The sequence below is a fragment of the Peromyscus maniculatus genome, chromosome 17, assembly GCF_049852395.1.
Source record: "Peromyscus maniculatus bairdii isolate BWxNUB_F1_BW_parent chromosome 17, HU_Pman_BW_mat_3.1, whole genome shotgun sequence".
NCBI classification, from domain to species: Eukaryota; Metazoa; Chordata; class Mammalia; order Rodentia; family Cricetidae; genus Peromyscus; species Peromyscus maniculatus.
Genome location: NC_134868.1, coordinates 29797978 through 29818635, shown reverse-complemented (window position 1 = coordinate 29818635; position 20658 = coordinate 29797978). Strand labels below are relative to the sequence as shown.

The window sequence follows — 20658 nt, the reverse complement described above, 5'->3', positions numbered from 1 at the left end:
GTTGGTCTGTTTTCAAATCTGTGTTAAAATCTCCTGTAGAGTGAGACCTTCTGATTCCATCAAGGTGAGAGCTGAGACTGCATCAACCATCCTCAGAACCTGAAACCATTCTCTCAAGTTTCAAATCTCACTGTGGGTCTCTTAAGGGGCAGGTTCTAGCAGATAGGAATTGCCATGAGGAAATGGTATTTGCAGGTTCCTTCTTGCTATGTGACAAAGCAGATTGAAAAGGGGAAGGGCTTTAGAGCTGAGAGAAAACAAATGCAAAGAAACATACGGAAGACCATGAGTTGGATGTATGCTAATGGCCAACAGACATCAATTTCATTAAAAATACGGCAAAAAATTTATTAAAATAAAGAAAAATATGCGTGTGATAGGACCTCCTTTTATTTAGTTTTGAATAATTTTTTATATTCGAACAAGAAGGTCTCCAGAATTTCTTGGTTTGGATATCTTACTCACACAGTGATATTTCTAGGTTCAGATGTCTACAAATTAACACATGATGAATTTCCTAGGGAGTATGTATTTTCTTATGCTTTCTCTCATTTTTTTTCTTTTTGTTTTTGTCATGTTTCTGAGGTAAATTATCAGGTGAATTTTCAGTGAAAGGAGGTGTGGCTGTAAGTTTCATGTTCTCCCATGTCTTCTGGTTCTTGGTTTGATCCCCTAATTATGACTAGAACAATCAAGAAAATTAAGAAAATAAAAAAAATAATAAAAAAACCTAGCACTATCATACCTCCATGGGAAGTCTCTTCAGTATATGTCCTTGGTGGTGGTCCACTGTCTACACTACCTCCAAAGCCATTTAGTAGACAGTCTGGTGGCTTCCACTGGATATCACAATGGCAGTGATGTTTATTGTTGCAGACTCCTTTCATATTGCATTGGTATGCTGAACAATTACTTAACAAAACAGACTTAGGGACACACTTCCTGTCAATGCATATAAGGCCTGGACCACAAGCTGTGCCATCTCTCACTGCTCCGATGTCCTCTATGGCAATTCCAAAATGATAGTCCATACTCCAGCAGGTGACATTATTGAAGTGAGTCCAATGCACTGTTTCATGGTTTCTCCTCTGTGGAATCTCTTCCACATTTTCACACTGAATTCGTCCACAGAGTACATCAGCATTATCACATCTTCTGTACTTAAGGCTGTCATTACCACAGTTACCGAAACGATCACCCCGTGTGTTCATTTCCATGTAGCAAGTCTCATCTGCACTCTTGGCACTCCTGCCAAAAAGCATCTGACAGTGTTCTTCGCGTTTATGACATGTCCTATTATAGCAATAACTATCTCCCCCGCAAGGGCTTCCATCTTCCATGTATACATCTTCTGGACACTTACCTGAAGTTCCATTACACCACTCTGGAAGGTCACATTCATTGTTCTCGTCTCTACACAAGGTGCCTGCTGGCATGATCTTGCAATCTTTGCAACAACGTCCAAAAGCACATTCAGCACCCAACTTGAGAACACAGTCTTCACCACAGCATGGATCCCTCCCACATGATTCAGAGGTTCCACAGTCACACTGCTCTCCTTCTTCAACTAAAGTATTCCCACACAAGGCGAAGTTAGGTGTTTCTATTTTATCTGGAATATTGTATAGACAATCTTTCCCCGTAATTACTGAATACATATTCTCATAACTGCAGTTGCTGAATCTAGGGTAATTAGATTTTGCTGGGGCCATTATGCACTTAGGTAATCCACAAGCACAATCATTCTTATCATGAGGCATACCCAAATTATGACCCATCTCATGTGCTATAATGAATGCCATGTCTTGAACTGAATCTGTCATGAAACTATTAACTGCACAACTAATATCTGTGCAAACTGTGCCTAAATAAGCTAGCCCTAATAACCCACCATATCCTTGCCTGGCAAAAAGATGTGCAATATCACTTCTAATGTGATTGTCAACGTTTTTCATCTTCCAACGGCAGAAATTAGGTAGGACCTCTCTTATAGATCCTGTTACATTGACATGGTTTCTTTGAGTCCAAACTTCCAGTGTAGTTAAAACCACCTCAACATCTATCTGAAGATAATAACCATTTATTGCATTGACAACTTGCAACATTTCCTGCAAACAAGCTGTGACATTATTATTTTTGTAAACATATCGTTTATTATCTACTGCCACATAATATTCAACATACTTGTGGTGGGTCCACCAATTCTCATATTGGCTTTGCATAAGTGTGGAGTCTTTGCTTTCTTGAATCTTCATTTGTTGTGCTATCTCTTCTTCTGTTAACCCACATCTCATAGAAAATGATTCTGAGTCCTCACTGTCTATTTTGTATACCAGATGTTCAAATGTGGATGTTTGGTTCTTGGGCATGATTTCATAAGCTGTGCCATTTATCTCTATTATGCCTTGCAAACTCCCAAAACAGGTGTTAATAATGAGCATGGATTCAGGTTCTCCATCTACATAGCCATGGTAGTAGCAATCTTTCTGTACAAAAGGCTGTTCTTCAAGGAGATCACCTTTGTCATTGTATGTGAACAGTAGGAAGTTCCTGGATACGAAGTATTTTGTGGGTTTCATGGTGATAATATGTCTCTCTCCTCCAAAGCGCAGGCTATAGCAGAGCCAGTCTGGGGAAACATCATGTGTACTAGGGTCAGTGACCCTCAAGGGTATCACTACTTCTGGAGGGCTACTGTACCTAGCATATGCATTTGGTGACCATACAGAGAGTAAGAGCAACATCCACAGGCAGAGCTGAAGGAACATGATTCTCTCATGGACCAGGGCCTCACCAGACACCAGAGGGCTTTGCTCTCTTAGTCCTCACTTTGTCTGGTTGCATGCAGCACTGGTCTTTAATGGTGTGTCTTCTGGCAGAATTGATCCATCAGAGCATCGGGACTAAAGGAAATAGTTAAACAAAGGGCAAATATAAATAAACCATGATGAAGTCAGGTTAGAAAAAAATAGCAAAAATTAGGCTTAAATGAATTTATATTCCAAAATGGGACACAGTGTTCGTGGAGATTCTGATTGATTGTTGTAAAGTACACTTGTTCCTGTGCAAACTGATTTCTAATACACTACCAGCTTTTAATAACTTACCCTCTTTTCCACATTGTTTCTTAATGTTTGAATTTTCAACTTTTCCTCGATAGCAATGAACGATTTCATAATCTGAAAATTAACATTATACCTGCTTTCATAGATCAATGATATTACTTTAAATTAGAAAACACTAAAAAATTTCCTGCTTATTGGGTACATTTATGTTCCTTTCAATCATTGCCTTTGCATGGCCATGGATGTCAGAAACCTCTCAAGATTAACAATTTCTCTTTTATTTTTTCACTTTATTTCTTTGACATTAATGTTAGTGAATGTGAGCATGTACAATGGTGTGCTTTTGAAGCTTGTGTACCTGTTAATATATGTGTGGAGGCCATAGTCCTAAAGTGAGTCCTCAGAAACTATATACCTTGTTTATGCATTTAATATTTACATTTTAATATTTTATCAGTTTATTATATCTTTATATTATATGAGTGTATGAGTGCATGTCGTTGTGTGTGTATGTGTCTATTTTTGTAGAGTTCAAGAGTTAGTCTTGGATATCTTTCCTATGTCACACTCCACCTTGGTTTCTGATACAATGTTCATCTTTTACCTGGCACTCACTAAAGAGGGGAGGCTGGCTGTTCAGCAAGCCTTAGTAATCTGCATGTCTCTGCCTCTCCATTGTTGGCTCTGCATGTACAGACCACTAAACCAGGCTTTTATATCGTTGCCAAGGATCAGTCTCATGTTCCTCTGCTTGTGAAGCGTTCACTTTACCAATCGAACTATTTACCCTGTCCTGGATCCTCAACTTAGTGTATAATTATTTGAAAAAAATTAGTCAAATAAGGAACAAACTGTGTTACCAACTACAGTGCCAGGAGCTTACAAAAGAAAAATAATTTATAAAGAAATTTTAGGACAACATAGTGGAATTATGATTAAAATCCTGACATGATAATTCAATATCTATGGATGTTTTCTTTTAGATTTAATAATTCTTATAGCGTGTATATTGGTGGTGTGAAGAAAGGAATTATTTATTCCTAATACAGTAACATTGATATTGTAGGAACAATATCAATTAATGATGAAAACTACACTAATAAACAGAAGGTTAAGTAAAACACTTCAAAGAATAATGAGCAAGAATAGTCTTGTAATAATTTAATTACTATTAGCAATAATTCTAGCATCCAGAACTATGGAGAAAAGATAACATTTTCATCCAAAAATAAGATACATCTATAACAGCAGAGATTACAACTTGACTCTCAGACGTCCTCTTTTACCTTACCATTTTTCTCCCCATAATTTCATCAAATTCACCAATAGCTAGCCATTTGCCACATGAGCTTCCTAAAAATTATCAGACTAAAAACTCTAGAGTCACCATGATGAAATTGAAGAAATTGGAAATAATGAAAGGAAATGCTGTCCCAAGATCTGAACAATTGGCAATGAATTAAGGGATGTGTGTGTCCACCTCCTATTTTTTTTTGTGCTTCTGTTTTTTGCAACAACTCTCCTGAAAGACTATCACCAGATACAGTGATGCCCATGGTCCCTTCTAGTTATGTCCTTGCTCATGAAGCATTTGTAAAACCCATCTTAGTAGCCAAGGGTTTTATTTTTGTCGTTGTTCTTTTTCATTTGTTTGAGAATGCATAAGAGACCATGAATTCTTTCCTTTCTTTGTCTCTCATGGACAAAGCCCTAGATCCCTGTGTCTATCTAAAGGATTCTATCTTTAGCATTAGGAACATCGGGAACCTCTGCTCCAAAGAATCAAGTGTCTGCTGTTGGTTTACCTTTCTAAGGTCATAAGTATCTCAGAGACATTGCACACTTGCTCATGTAGATGTAGATGCTTTGTCTACTTCATAAAACAACTATTAAAACTAATTTGTGAATTTAGAATTGTAGGGGTAACTGTGTAGGTTAAATTTCTTTGTTAGACAGCTGAGAAAATATCAATCTGAGACCAGTATATTTTATAAATTGTTGAAGGCAAATGGTAGAAACAAGTGTATTCATTAATTAAGGTTGCCAGTGTCACGAAGCTTGGTGACCTGCCAGTGTGCTGCACTGACTCTTCCATCATTTTTACTTATTTATTTATTTAAGATTTTATACTTTATATTATATTCTTCCTCACCTTTCAAGTGTTCCTAGATCTTTTCTCCCTTCCAATCTACCCAACTTCATGTTGTTTTTCTCTAATAAATACAAATAATAAATAAATACAAACAAATGAAAAAAGAAAGACTGCAGAAAATCTGGAGTCCAGTTTGTGCTTGCCATCATCAGTTCTGCCCTTGAGTGAGTCAGTGAATCAGGTTGATATACTCTGTTTCACTCCATTGAAGAAAACCAATTTCCTTTCTCTTAGCAGTTTCCACTTACAGAGAGCTTCCTACCTAGGGGTGGAGCTTCACAATCTTTCATTTAATTTTTTTCCAGAAAATATCTTTTGATTATATTTTTTTAGTGATGGGACTTTGTGTCTACTTCTTTCTGATGAGATTCTTGTGTAAGTCTTGTTTCCACAATTTTGTGAGTTCATATGTGTGTCTGTCTTATTATATGTGGAGAATTCAAGTTTCATAAAATCATCTATCACTTATGGCTCTTAGAATCTTTTTCATTTCCCTCTGCACATAGGTCTCTAAGTCTTGAGGGGAGGGGTTTGATAAAGATATCCCCTTTAGGACTGAGACTTCCAACTTTATCGCTTTCTATTGCTATGGATCTCTGTGCTATTTACCATCCAGTGCATGAAGAAGCTATTTGATGAGGGTTGAGTGACACTCTGAACTATAGATATAATATGTTATTAGGAGTCATTTTCTTGTAATATTATTTTATTAGAACCATAGTAGTATGTTTCCATCTAGTTCCCATGACTCCTAGTCTAAGATTCTTGGCCACATAAACAATATCAAATATGGGTTCACTATCATGAAATGTAGTCTAAATCCAATTCAGATGGATTGGTATCTCCCTTAAAATTCTTTCCACTCCTGCCCCTAGGTCCCATCCCTGGGCACCAGCCGTTCCTGGGAAGACCCGCCCAACTAGGCCCCAGTTTGTGGCCACTGGTCGGGACTCCTGGGAAGGTTCCTCTTCTCCAAGACCCCCGGTAGACCCTGCAGTCTATACGCACTGCCCCCATACCCATCTACCCGAGCCCCCCCCCATTTCCTGAGACTTGGAGACCAGCCCCCAACTCCCATCCTGACCAGAGGTGAGTTCCTGGGGTCATCCCCAGAGAGGTCTGCCCCTAGGTCCCATCCCTGGGCACCAGCCATTCCAGGGAAGACCTGCCCAACTTAGCCCCAGGTTCTGGCCATCAGGAGGGCCCCAGGGGGAAGGTTCCCCTTCTCCTAGACACCCCCCATGGCACACCTTGCAATCTACACAACCTGCCCCACACCCATCTGCCCGAGACATGCACCACTTCCTGAGACTTAGAGACCAGCCCCCAGCGCTCTTCTGGCCTGGAGCTCACACCCAGGCCAGAGGCTTCCTGAAACGCCGAATCTGTCAGCTCTGTCTGGACCAAGAGCACTGCTAAGACCAAGAACGAATCCACGAGAGATGGGCAAATGTCAAGGCAGAAGTACATACAACAAAATAAAGAGCAATACAGCATCACCAGAACCTAGCCCTCTTCCAAAAGCTAGACCTGAAGATCACAAAATGGAAGAGGTAGAAGAAAGCAACCTTAGGAATAACATCATGAAGATGCTAGAGACTTTTAAAGAAGAAATCATAAATGAAATTAAGGAAAAGACACAAGAAATGGGAAGAACGCTATAAAAAACTAGAGGAAAGGACAAAGAAAGCAGAAGAAAACAATAAATCCCTGAAAGAAACCATGAAAAAGCAATGAAACAGATGAGGGAAACAGTGAAAGACCTGAAAAGGGAAACAGAAAAAATGAAGAACACACAAACAGAGGGAATGATGGAAATAGAAAATGTGAGTAAATAACAGGAACTAAAGATACAAGTATAATCAATGGAATACAAGAGATGGAAGAGCAGATCTCTGTCTTTGAAAATACATTAGAAGAAATAGATTCATCAGTCAAAGAAAACACTAAAGCCAACAAAGTCATGACCCAAAATGTCCAGGAAATTTGGGACAACATGAAAAGACCAAGCTTACAAATAATAGGGATAGAAGAAGGAGAATACCAACTCAAAGGCACAGAAAATATATTCAACAAGATCATAGAAGAAAACTTTCCCAACTTAAAGAAGTAATGCCTTTGAAGATACAAGAAGCCTATAGAACACCAAACAGACTAGACCTCCCCCAAAACAGTCCCCTTGCCACATAATAATTAAATAACTAAACATACAGAATAAAGAAAGAATATTAAGAGCAGGAAAGGAAAAAGGCCAAGTGACTTATAAAGGCAAACCCATCAGAATAACACTAGATTTCTCGATGGAGACTTTGAAAGCCAGAGGGACCTGGACAGATGTAATGCAGACACTAAGAGACCATGGATGCCAGCCTAGACTAATATACCCAGCAAAACTTTCAATCATCATAGACGGAGTGAACAAGACATTTCAAGGCAAAACCAGATTTAAACAATACTTATCCAGAAACCCAGCCCTACAGAAAGCACTAGAAGGAAAATTCCAACCTATGGAAGTCAGACACACCCACAAAAACACAGGCAACAGATAACGCCACAGCAGTAAACCCCAAAGAAGAGAAGTACACACACACTACCACCAAAATAATAATAATAATAATAATAATAATAATAATAATAATAACAGTAATGAACAATCACTGGTCATTAATATCCCTTAATATCAATGGACTTAATTCACCTATAAAAAGACACAGGCTAACAGAATGGATATGAAAGCAGGACCCATCATTCTGCTGCATACAAGAAACACACCTCAAATTCAAAGAGAGACACTACCTAAGAATAAAAGGCTGGGAAAAGACTTTCCAATCAAATGGACTTAAGAAACAGGCAGGTGTAGCCATCCTAATATCCAACAAAATAGACTTCAAACTAAAATCAATCAAAAGAAATCAAGGGGGACATTACATACTCAACACAGGAAAGATCCACCAAGATGAAGTTCACTAATTCTGAACATTTATGCCCCAAACACAAGGGTACCCACATATGTAAAAGAAACTTTACTAAAGCTTAAATCACATATAAAACCCCACACATTAATAGTGGGAGGCTTCAATACCCCACTTTCACCACTGGACAGACCTCCCATATTGAAACTTAACAGAAAAATAAAGGACTTAACTGATGTTATGACTCAAATGGACTTAATTGATATTTACAGAACATTCCATCTTAATAAAAAAGATTATACCTTCTCAGCACCCCATGGAACCTTCTCTAAAATCAACCACATAATTGGCCACAAAGCAAATCTCAACAGATACAAAGCAATTGGAATAACCTCCTGCATTCTATCAGACCACCATGGCTTAAAGTTAGATTTCAACAACAACAAATACTACAGAAAGCATACAGTCTCATGGAAATTGAGTAATACTGAACTAAATCACCAATGGGTTAAGGAAGAAATAAAGAAAGAAATTAAAGACTTCCTAGAGATCAATCAAAATGAATATACCACATATCCAAACTTATGGGACACTATGAAAGCAGTGCTTAGAAGGAAACTCATAGCACTAAATTCCCACATAAAGAAGTTGGAGAAATCTCACACTAGTGACTTAACAGCACACCTGAAAGCTCTAGAACAAGAAGAGACAAAGTCACCCAGGAAGAATAGATACCAGGAAATTATCAAATTGAGAGCTAAAATCAATAAAATAGAAACAAATAGAACAATACAAAAAATTAATGAAGCAAAGAGTTGGTTCTTTGAGAAAGTCAACAAGATAGAGAAGCCCTTATCCAAACTAAACAAAAGACAGAGAGAGAGAGAGAGAGAGAGAGAGAGAGAGAGAGAGAGAGAGAGAGAGAGAGAGAATCCAAATTAACAAAATCAGAACTGAAAAGGGAGACATAACATCAGACAATGAGGAAATCCAGAGAATTGTCAGGTCATACTTCAAAAACCTCTACTCCACAAAACTGGAATATCTTAAAGAAATGGATAATTTTCTGGATAGATACCACATACCTAGTTAAATCAAGACCAGATAAACTATTTAAATAGACCAATAACCCCTAAGGAAATAGAAATATTCATTAAAAATCTACCAACCAAAAAAAAAAAAAAAAAACAAACCAGGACCAGATGGTTTCAGCACAGAATTCTACCAGATCTTCAAAGAAGAGTTAATACCAACACTCTTTAATTTGTTCCACACAATAGAAACAGAAGGAACATTATAAAACTCCTTCTATGAGGCTACAATTACCCTGATTCCTAAACCAAACAAAGATGCAACAAAGAAAGAGTACTACAGATCAATCACCCTCATGAATATTGATGCAAAAATACTCAATAAAATACTGGCAAACAGACTCCAAGAACACATCAAAACAATTATCCATCATGATCAAGTAGGCTTCATCCCAGGGATGCAAGTGTGGTTCAACATACGAAAGTCCCTCAATGAAATCCACCATATAAACAAACTGAACGAAAAAAACCACATGATCATCTCACTAGATGCTGAAAAAGCATTTGACAAAATCCAACACCCCTTCATGATAAAGGTATTTGAGAGATCAGAATACAGGGAACATATCTAAACACAGTAAAGACAATTTACAGCAAGCCAACAGCCAACATCAAATTAAATGGAGAGAAACTCAAAACGGTTCCACTAAAATCAGGAACAAGGCAAGGCTGTCCACTCTCCGCATACTTATTCAATATAGTACTTGAAGTTCTAGCCAGAGCAATAAGACAACATAAGGAGATTAATGGGATACAAATTGGGAAGGAAGAATTCAAGCTTTCCTTATTTGCAGATGACTTGATAGTATACTTGAGTGACCCCAAAGATTCCACCCAGGAACTGATAAAGCTTATAAACACCTTCAGCAACATAGCAGGATACAAGATTAAATAAAAAAAAAAAATCAGTAGCTCTCCTATATACAATTGACGAACAGGCTGAGAAGGAAATCAGAGATACATCACATTTATAATAGCCACACATGATAAAAAATACCCTGGGGTAACTCTAACTAAGCAAGTGAAGGACCTATATGACAAGAACTTTAAGTCCCTGAAAAAAGAAATAGAAGATGTCAGAAAATGCAAAGATCTCCCATGCTCATGGATAGGCAGGATTAACATAATAAAAATGGCAATCTTACCAAAAGCAATTTACAGATTCAATGCAATCCCCATCAAAATACCAACACAATTCTTCACAGACCTGGAAAGAATAATACTCAATTTCATATGGAAAAACAAATACCCAGGATAGCCAAAAGAATCATGTACAATAAAATAACCTCTGGAGTTTTCACAATCCCTGGCCTCAAGCACTGCTATAGAGCTACAGTAATAAAAACAGCTTGGTACTGGCATAAATGCTGACACATGGACCAATGGAATCTTATTGAAGACCCTGACATTAATCTGCACACCTATGAACATATAATTTTTGACAAAGAAACCAAAACTGTACAATGGGAAAAAAGAAAGCATCTTCAACAAATGGTGCTGGCATAACTGGATGTCAACATGTAGAAGGCTAAAAATAGATCCATATCTGTCACTGTGCACAAAACTTAAGTCCAAGTGGATCAAAGACCTCAACATAAATCCAGCTACTCTGAACCAGATAGAAGAGAAAGTGGGAAGTAGTCTTGAACACATTTGCATAGGAGATCACTTCCTAAATATAACACCAGTAGCACAGACACGGAGAGAAACAATCAATCAATGGGACCTCTTGAAACTGAGAAGCTTTTGTAGAGCAAAGGACACTGTCAACAAGACAAAGTGACTGCCTACAGAATGGGAAAAGTTCTTCACCAAGCCCACATCTGACAGAGGGCTGATATACAGAATATATAAAGAACTCAAGAAATTAGACATCAAAATGCCCAACAGTCCAATTAGGAAATGGGCTATAGAGCTAGACAGAGAATTCTCAACAGAGGAAGCTCAAATGGCTGAAAGACATTTAAGGCATTGCTCAGCCTCCCTAATCATCAGGGAAATGCAAATCAAAATGACTCTGAGATACTACTTTACACCCGTCAGAATGGCTAAGACCAAAACTCTGAAGATAGCTTATGCTGGAGAGGATATGGAGCCAGAGGAACTTTCCTCCACTGCTCCTGGGAATGCAAGCTTGTACAGCCACTTTGGAAATCAATATTAAGCTTTCTTAGAAAATTGGGAATCAATCTCCCCCATAACCCAGCTATACCACTCGTGGACATATACCTAAAGAATGCTCAATCATACCAAAAGGACACATGCTTAGCTATGTTCATATCAGCATTGTTTGTAATAACCAGAACCTGGAAATTACCTAGATACCCTTCAACTGAAGAATGGATAAATAAGATGTACATATACACAATGGACTACAACTCAGCAGAGAAAAACAATGACATCATGAAGTTTGCAGGCAAATGGATGGATCTAGGAAATATCATCCTGAGTGAGGTAACCCAGACTCAGAAAGACAAACACTGTATGTACTCACTCGTAGGAGGATATTAGATGTAAAACAAAGGATGACTAGACTGCTACTCACAACTCCAGGGAGGCTACCTAGAAAACAGAACCCTAAGAAAGCCACAGGGATTGCCCAACGACAGAGAAATGGATGAGATCTACATGAACAAACTGGATGTGGGGGAGGGGGATAATGAAGGGCAAGGGTTGAGGGAAAGAGAGCTTAGGGGATCACGAGATCCCAGCTGGATCAAAAATAGAGAGGGAGAACAAGGAAAAATACACCATGATAAATGAAGACCCCATGGGAATAGGAAGAAGCAAAGTGGTAGAGAGGTCCCCACAAAGATACCTCCACAATAGACTACTGGCAATGGTCGAGAAAAAGCCCGAACTGACCTACTCTGGTGATAGGATAGCCAAACACCCTAACTGTCATGCTAGAAATCTCATCCAGTGACTGATGGAAGCAGAATCAGAGATCCAATGCCAGGCCCCAGGAATCCAATCGGTGAGAAAGAGGAGGGATTGTATGAGCGAGAATTGTTGAGACCAAGATTGGAAAAAGCACAGGGACAAATAGCCAAATTAGTAGAAACACATGAACTATGAACCAATAGCTGAGGAGCCCCCAACTGGATCAGACCCTCTGGATAAGTGAGACAGTTGATTAGCTTTAACTGTTTGGGAGGCACCCAGGCAGTGAAACTAGGACCTGCCCTTAGTGCATGAGCTAGCTATTTGGAACCTAGGGCCTATGCAGGGACACTTTGCTAAGCCTGGGAGGAGGGTACTGGACCTGCCTGGACTGAATCTACCAGGTTGAGCTGAATCCCCAGGAGAGTCCTTCCCCTGGAGGAGATGGGAATGGGGGGTGGGCTTGGGGGAGGGCAGAGGGAGACGTGAGGAAGGAGGACAGGGGAATCCGTGACTGATCTGTAAAATTAAATCAAATTATAAAATTTTAAAAAAGACCTGCTGGGTGCATGTGGCACATGCCTTTAATCCTAGCCCTTGGGAGGCAGGGGCACCTGGATCTCTGTGAGTTCTAGGCCATCGTGGTCTACAGAGCTAGTTCCAGGACAGCTAGGGATGTTACACAGAGAAATCTTGTCTTGAAAACAAACAACACACACACACACACACACACACACACACATACACACACACACACACACACACACAAACAAACAAGCAAGCAAATGCATGGTATTGGCATAAAAACTGACTTTGAACACTGGAATTAAATAGGAGTTCCAGACATAATTCCACACATATGTAGACACCTAATTTTTTAAAAAGCCAGAAATACACATGGAGAAAAAAAGACAATATCTTCAACAAATGGTGCTGCTCAAATTGGATCACTACATTTCAAAGTATAAAAATAGAATCATACTCATTATCCTGCACAAACTCCTAATGGATCAAAGACCTCAATATAAGACCAGGTAGCCTTAATCTGATGGACAGAGGTGGGAAATAGATAATATGTAACAAATCAGCACCCAATACCATCCTAGATGGATTTGCATGAAACTCATGAACAAGAAAAAGGTGTTCATTCTTCCTATTAAATGCAATGCTTGAAGGATTAGCTAGAGCAATAAGAGAAGTGTAGGAGATGCAATGATAATAATGGTAAAGTATGAAGCCAAAGTACTCTTATTTGCAGATGAAATATATACAAATGTACCCAAGATCTCTACCATAAAACTATTACAGCTGATAAATATATTAAGCAAAGTAACTGAAAACAAAATTCACATACAAAATTTGATCTTCTTCCTATATACAAACCACAGGCACATCAAGAAAGAAAGCAAGGAAACAATACCATTTACAATAGTCTAATATGCCTATCTATCTATCTATCTATCTATCTATCTATCTATCTATCTATCTATCTATCTATCATCTTACCTACCTATCCCTCTCTCTCTCTCTCTCTCTCTCTCTCTATATATATATATATATATATATATATATATACACACACACACACACACACACATATGTGTGTGTGTGATATGTGTGTGTGTGTGTGTGTGTATTTATATATTGGGATAAATCTAACCAAGGAAATAAAATACTTTTACAAATATACTTTTTAAGACAGTGAAAAAAATAATTTGAAGAAGATGCTCTAGGATGGAAAGACTTCCCATGCTCATGGACTGGCGGGATTGAGAAAAATATTAAACCTACAAAAAACAATCTACAAAGTTGATGTTCTCCCATCAAAATTTCAATGCAATTATTCACAGAAATTGAAAAAAAATGTTAAATTTTGTATGGAAATACAAAATACCCACTATAGTCAAAATAATTCTGAACAACAATACAACAAAAATCTACTGGAAATATCATAATTCCAATGTTACGTCAAATTACAGTGCTACAGTAACAGAAAACATAATACTGATATAGAAACAGACTCGTTAGTAAAGGGAGCATCAGGTTTCAGAAGGCAGCCCTCTTGACAGCAAAATAATGACTCCACAAATGTGATTTTGAACACTTAACTGTTTCAACAGTGACTAGTACTAAATAACCAGGACAGCCTTGCCTTACCAAGAAGTATATGATATCACACCAATGATGCTTCATGGTTTTCTATTCAAATTGCAAAAATCTTTTAAGACTTGATATATACTTCCTTTCACTCATACCAGATTTGTTCAGTCCAGATCTCAGGTCCATCAAAAACACATCAGTAAAATAAACTGTTTGAACATGATAGTCATTTATTTTATTGTTAATTTAAAATACTCTATCGTGATAGGCTATAATACTTCCCATGTAAACTAATACCACAAAATATTCGATAATCTTTTTATGAACCCACTGGTTCTCATAAAAGATTTGCCTCACTTTGTAAGTGTGGAAGAAAGTTTTTTGGGCATGATGTCATAAAAAGTAGCATTTATCTCTATTATGTCTTGAAAAGCTCCCAAACAGGTGGTTAGAACAACCATGGATTCAGTTTTTCCATCACCTAGTCATGGTAATAGCAGTCATTCTGTACTAAGATTGTTCCTCAAAGATAAGACTTTTGGTCAGTGTAGACAGACAATGAGAAGTGTATAGATATCAAGTATATTTTGGGCTTCATGTTGATAATGTGTCTCTGGCCTCAAAGTATATGGCATAAGACAATCAACCTGCAAAATTCTGTCTCTATACATGTTAATGACTCTTGAGCATATATAACCACTACTAGGGGAGGGTGTTGCATTGAGCATATCCAACTTCTAGTCATACAGAAAAGGAAAGCCGCCTTCACAGCCAAAGCTACAGGCAAGTTATCCTCATGTGCACCAGGATCTCACCAAGAGCCACTATATTCTGTGAGACAACAAATGAGGAACAGAAATCTCTGTTGGATCTATGTCTTCAAATGGTTTGTTTTTCATGCTTTACTTGTATATATTTTTTCAGAGTTTATCTATCAGAGCATCATGAATAAAAGACACATAGAAAAGAAAAGAAAAGAAGAGAAAAGAAAAGAAAAGAAAGACAGACCCATGTATAGTAAAACTATGAACAAATTAGGTAGGAGAAAATTATAAAGTATGAACTAAAATAGATTAGATTTTAGTTCAACATATATGAACATTGTGCTTGTATTTTGTTAAGTTTGATTAAAGTATTCTTGTTCCTGCAGAGGTATGTTTTTCATACAGCACCAATTTTTAAAATTATTCTGCCTTTCCATGTTGTTTTTAAATGTTATCATTTTACAACATTCCCCAACAACAGGAAGAATCCTCATCTAAAATGGGTGTTGTCTGTTTTGTTTTTGATTTTAGATTTTATTACTGAATTTCTGTCATGGTGATTTGTAGCAGGCTTTCTTGAATTGCCAGCCCCCAAATCTTGACACAGAGACTTATTAATTATGAAAGCTTGGCATTACCTTTTGCTTGCATCTAACTCTTATAACTTAAATTAACCCATTTCTATTAATCTATATGCTGCCACATGGCTCGTAGGTTTCATCTCTCATTCTGCATGTCCTGCTTCCTTTCTGGCTCCTCTGGTGTCTCTCCCCCCACCTAGATTCATGCCCGATTCATTTCTCTCTGCTCTGAAGTCCCAACTAACCTCTACCTGCCAACCTAGTGGAGCATTTTATCCAACCAATCAGAAGGTGCATTGACAAACACACATCTTCACAGTGTACAGAAAGATTATTCTGTAACGGATTTATGTTGTAAAGCTAAGGTAAACTCTGGCTTATTAAGTAGAGGTTGGATGCTCATTTTAGTTCATGGCTTGTCATTGTCAAAGGAGGCAGGAAATTGTTTCAAGACAAACATTTTTCTCATTTGGATTTTAGTGTAGATGTGTTCTAGGCATGAATGCCAAGGTTGTGTGGGTTGTGTTCATGTTCATAGTAAATGTACTTCTCTGTATATATGTAGGCCAGAGTTCATCCTAGATTAGTGGTACTCTGGAGACATATACATTATTTTTTGTTTTACTATTTATGCTTTTGTAATTTTTGAATGTGTGTTTATTTGATGTGTGTGTGTGTGCGTGTGTGTGTGTGCATGTGTGTGATTGTGTATGTGTGGATATTTATCTATGTGTTGGTGTGGGTGTGTTAGAGAGAGAAGGGGGAGAGAGAGAGAGAGGAGAGAGAGTGTGTGAGTTTAGGACAAGAACTGTCATTAGGGAGCATTCAAAGTCACTATCCACCTTGCTTTTTGACACAGAGTCTGACACTGACTTAAAGTTCACTAAGGAGATTCAGCTCACTGGACAGACAGTCCTAGCCATTCTCCTATCTCTGCCTCCTGACACTCCTGGTATTCCAAGCATATGCTGCTAATGCCTGCCTGTTAGAATATTCTGGTGTTCAAACTCAGGTCTTTATGATTATAATGTATATCCTTTACCAACTCAGCTACCTTTCCCATCCAGTGTGCTCATTTTCCTAGAAACAAGAGTGTCCTGTTGGTGTAGAAAACTAACTAAGGAAAAAAGAGAGTTGCCATAGGCAGTGCTAACAAGCCATAGAAGATAATTCTTTGGTAAAATAGATTTTGAAGACAATATCTTAAACTTGTGATTAAAAATTTGACATGCTAAGTCACTGTCCGTTATGGTTTTGATTCATTTCATAATTATTTGAATGCCTATATTTGTATTGTAACAACAGAAACAACAAAAAACAGTCATATGTATTTTAGTGTAGCACTCAAAGTTCTGTCAATGTGAGTCTCAGGATCCCCTATTAAAAATATATTTCAAAAGTATGAAACAGGAAAAAAACTGGAAAGAATACTTGTGTACAATTGTGTAAATTACTGTACACAATGATTCTAGAGACCAATGGTGTTGACAAAATCGAATACTTTCATTAAAAATCTGGTGCAGAATGATATTAACAGAGTCTTCCAGGCAACTCCAAAATACCATCTTTTATCCATTGCTTTTCCCCCTTATATTTTCATCAAATTCATCAATAACTAGAAACTCACCATTTAGGCTCTCTGTTATCTAGAGAATATTAAACCACATTAAAAACACCATAGCACCCTACACACTACACAGGCAATATACCAACTGCAAAGTAAGTTGTGCTTCTTATTCTGAGGTCTATAATTTCAGCACTCAGAAGCTCAAGGCAAGAGCATCAGTAGTTCAGAACTACATAGCAAGCACAGGACCAGCATGAACTACATGAAACCATGTTTAAAAATAAATATCTTCTGGCTGAATGGAGGAATACTCTCATGAAGTTCAGCACTTCCATGAAAATTCAAAGCAGTTTAGTGAAACTCAGACTACTCAGCAGTTTCCTTGATACAAGTATTCATTATCAAATATTATTTTGAAGCAAAAACATTTTTAAAATGAGCATGCATTTTAATCTCCAGATAAAATAATATCGCTAATTTTCCTGTGAGTAGAACTGTCTACAACAATTCCAGCTGTCCTGACAAACTACAAAATCTATAAGAAAAACTCTACAGAGTCACCAAAGAAAGAGAAAAGCAGAAAATATTTAAAGGAAATGCCATGCCCCAAACTTTAAACAATTGGCAAAGAATTAAGGAACGTATGTTTATTCTTCTGATAATCATATCTCCTTCTGTCTTTTAGAATGAAACTCCTGTAAGACCTACCATGATGGAGTGATGTGCATAGCTCTTGTTCTGGCTCTGCTGTAGAATCATTTGTAATTCTACTAATCATCTTCTGAGAGCACACATGATAAAGAGAACTCAAGGGCTCTCCATTGTCTCTCATGGACAAGGTTCTAGAATCCTGTGCCTTGCAACAGAAGCCTCCCAGTCCATAGAACCTGGCAATGATGAGGTACTTCCCAAGTATTCTTCAGTCATCTCAACCAAACTTATTAGGATTTCTTCAATGTGAGTAAGTGTGCTTCCTCCCTGTCATTTGATATCCTCCAGTATCTCTAATATAGACAAAGACCATTACATGACATTCATTTTATTTTACTGTATGTGAATTGTAAACAAAAGCTGAACTCTGAACTTTTGTGCATATTGAAACCTTTTTCCCAGTTTATTCCCTCAATTGTGAACAATAGTAAAGAATACTCTTAATCATTCAAATATGCAAGAATTTTTCTATCCCTTTTACAACATAGCCTAAGAAATCAAGTGTTTGTTACTTCTTTTCTTTCAATGGTCAATGAATATAACAGACACTGCAACTGCTCATGAAGATGCTTTACCTATTTCATACAACTGTCATCAAAAAATAAGGCATAAACAGAACTTAGAAGAAGAGACGTGAATAAAATAGCAGGATCGGCATAAATTTTTTTTGGCAATTAACTAACTGATTCTTGCGAAAACATCAACCTGAGACGAATGCTTTTAACAGGATAGCTTGGACACATGGTGATAACAAGTCTATTTACTAATTAAAATTGTCTTGGCACCTGCCAATGTTCTTCCTTGACCCTTCCATCTTTAGGACACTCCTTCATCTCTTCATAGTTGTTTAGGCTTTACACCACAAATGCTATTTGTCACCTGCTACAGTCTGTTTCTAAGTTTTACACCATTTACAAGGGCCAACAAATAAGTAAAAATCCTAATTCAACCATCATAATTATATATGTTAAAAATGTCAGGTTTTGGGGATACTTTAAATATATTAAAATTGATATCATATATCAGAATTTATAGCCATACTTAGCAGGTCTTGTCAGATTAACATATGTTATTAAGTTGCTTCAAAATCCAACTTTCACCAATAGATTGAATATGCAGAGAGAAAGCCTCTAGCCAAATAATTACAGTTTTGAACTGTATATTTGAACAGTATATATACCGATTTTACAGTAACTTTTTATATATTTTATGTAGAACTAAAGGATTTGGAAATTTTCCATACCAAATAAATAATAATTCTTATGTGGTTAACAGTGATAATTACCTGGATTTTGTCATCATACTTTATGAATGAATGAGTCAGTTTTTCATGAATACCCAAAAGGATGTGCAACACTGTGTCACCATAAAAATAGCAAATTTCAGTTTGTAAATGAAAATAAATTTATTTTATTTTAAATCGAGAGGAAACAAACATTCAATTAAAATAGCTAACATATAATGCTAACTTATTTTTATGTGCTTATGAATTATTCATTTACTATATCTCCTTGTATAGTTATTTATACTTAATAATATTAACATTACATTAGTGAAGGAGTAATACGTTCTCCTGATCAAGTTTTATTAGTGTATTATTCACAGTAATGAGTTTCATCATGGTATATTCATGCGTATGTGCCATTATAGTTTGCTGTTGTTCATTGTTCACCCCATATCGTTATTCTATTAAAATGTTTTTTATAAAACATTCAATGTTGCCAGTGACAAGCTTGATCAGGTATAGTATGCTACTATTTGACTACAATATGCACGATCTATTAAATATTACATGACTTATAAAGAGTTCATTTCACAATAATATTTTGCTTCCCATAACAAGGCCATGGAACTGATGATGGCTAATTCGCTTCCTCCCTATTTGTAAACTTAACTAGAATACATTCTTCTAGGAGTTCTTGAGCTTCATTTATGCAAAGGAGTATGTGTAGTGCTTATGTTTCTATGAACCACTCGTGTCCCTGAAAATGAAAGAAAAGCTACAGTTTGATGTATTTATTTTCGCCAGAGATTTTTCACTCCATATGCAAATTTGTATAAAATTTCCAGCAATTTTTCACAAGAGTATAAGGTTTAAAGTTTAAAGAAAAGTGCTGGGTTCATATGACTGCTCAAATGTGAGTTGAAGAAAGATGAGAACAACTAACATGCATAACTGGTCATGATAAGCCCACAAGGCCTCAATACCATAGAAAGAACTATAGGCAATGGAGGAGAACTGGAAGGGAGAGGTGGTCTTCTCCATAGAAGATCATGTCTATTGATTATCCAGTGGCAAAGGGTCAGCCCTGATGGCATACATACCAGTAAATAACATTATATGGACTAAGGTGGTTGTAAGCATGCAGTTACAGTTAGGGGAAAAAGAGGCTGTAAATTAGAAGGAAAGTGGGGACAGGAATATGGGAGGGGTTGGAGAGAGGAAAGCAAAAGTAGAAATGTAATTAAGTTACAGTCTCAAAAAATGTACGGGGTTCAGAAGAGCATTGACTAAAGGACACAGCAATGATCATGTTAAAATGGTAACCAACATCATTGTATCTTTCAGCCGATCATTAGTGGTGAATTTGCAAAATATTTTGAGTTTCTCTTGAATATAAGAGGACATTGAGTTTCCAAGTTGTTAGAGAACTGTAGTAGGCTCTGAGGTTACTGAAAATAGAAAGCCAGACTCTGAGATGTATTGCTAGCAGAAGACCAATCATGCCAGGAATGGGAAAGGTGACTAAGTGGATTTGTTCCCTGGTTTCCATGAGACCATTTTCTGAATAGTACCTCACTTACAGCCTAGTGAGACCTAGAGAAAAAACT

General features: G+C 37.2%; 1 protein-coding gene and 1 long non-coding RNA gene across 3 annotated transcripts in view; one reads left to right on the top strand and one right to left on the bottom strand.

Moving 5' to 3' along the window:
- Nucleotides 1–368: 368 nt before the first annotated feature.
- Nucleotides 369–17953, bottom strand: LOC102903251 (disintegrin and metalloproteinase domain-containing protein 26A-like). Its single transcript, XM_015998666.3, has 2 exons — nt 17824–17953; nt 369–2903 (listed from the first exon to the last, which is right to left on the bottom strand). The coding sequence occupies exon 2, from the start codon at nt 2766–2768 to the stop codon at nt 606–608; it is 2163 nt and encodes a 720-aa protein (XP_015854152.2). The 5' UTR covers nt 2769–2903; nt 17824–17953; the 3' UTR covers nt 369–605.
- The window catches only part of LOC121823353 (uncharacterized), an 18678-nt gene continuing 13147 nt past the window's right edge, over nt 15128–20658 (top strand). For both annotated transcript variants that reach the window (XR_006064752.2, XR_013045320.1), the window contains exons 1-2: nt 15128–15241; nt 17801–18076. This is a non-coding gene — a long non-coding RNA (uncharacterized LOC121823353). The remainder of the gene's footprint in view (nt 15242–17800; nt 18077–20658) is intronic.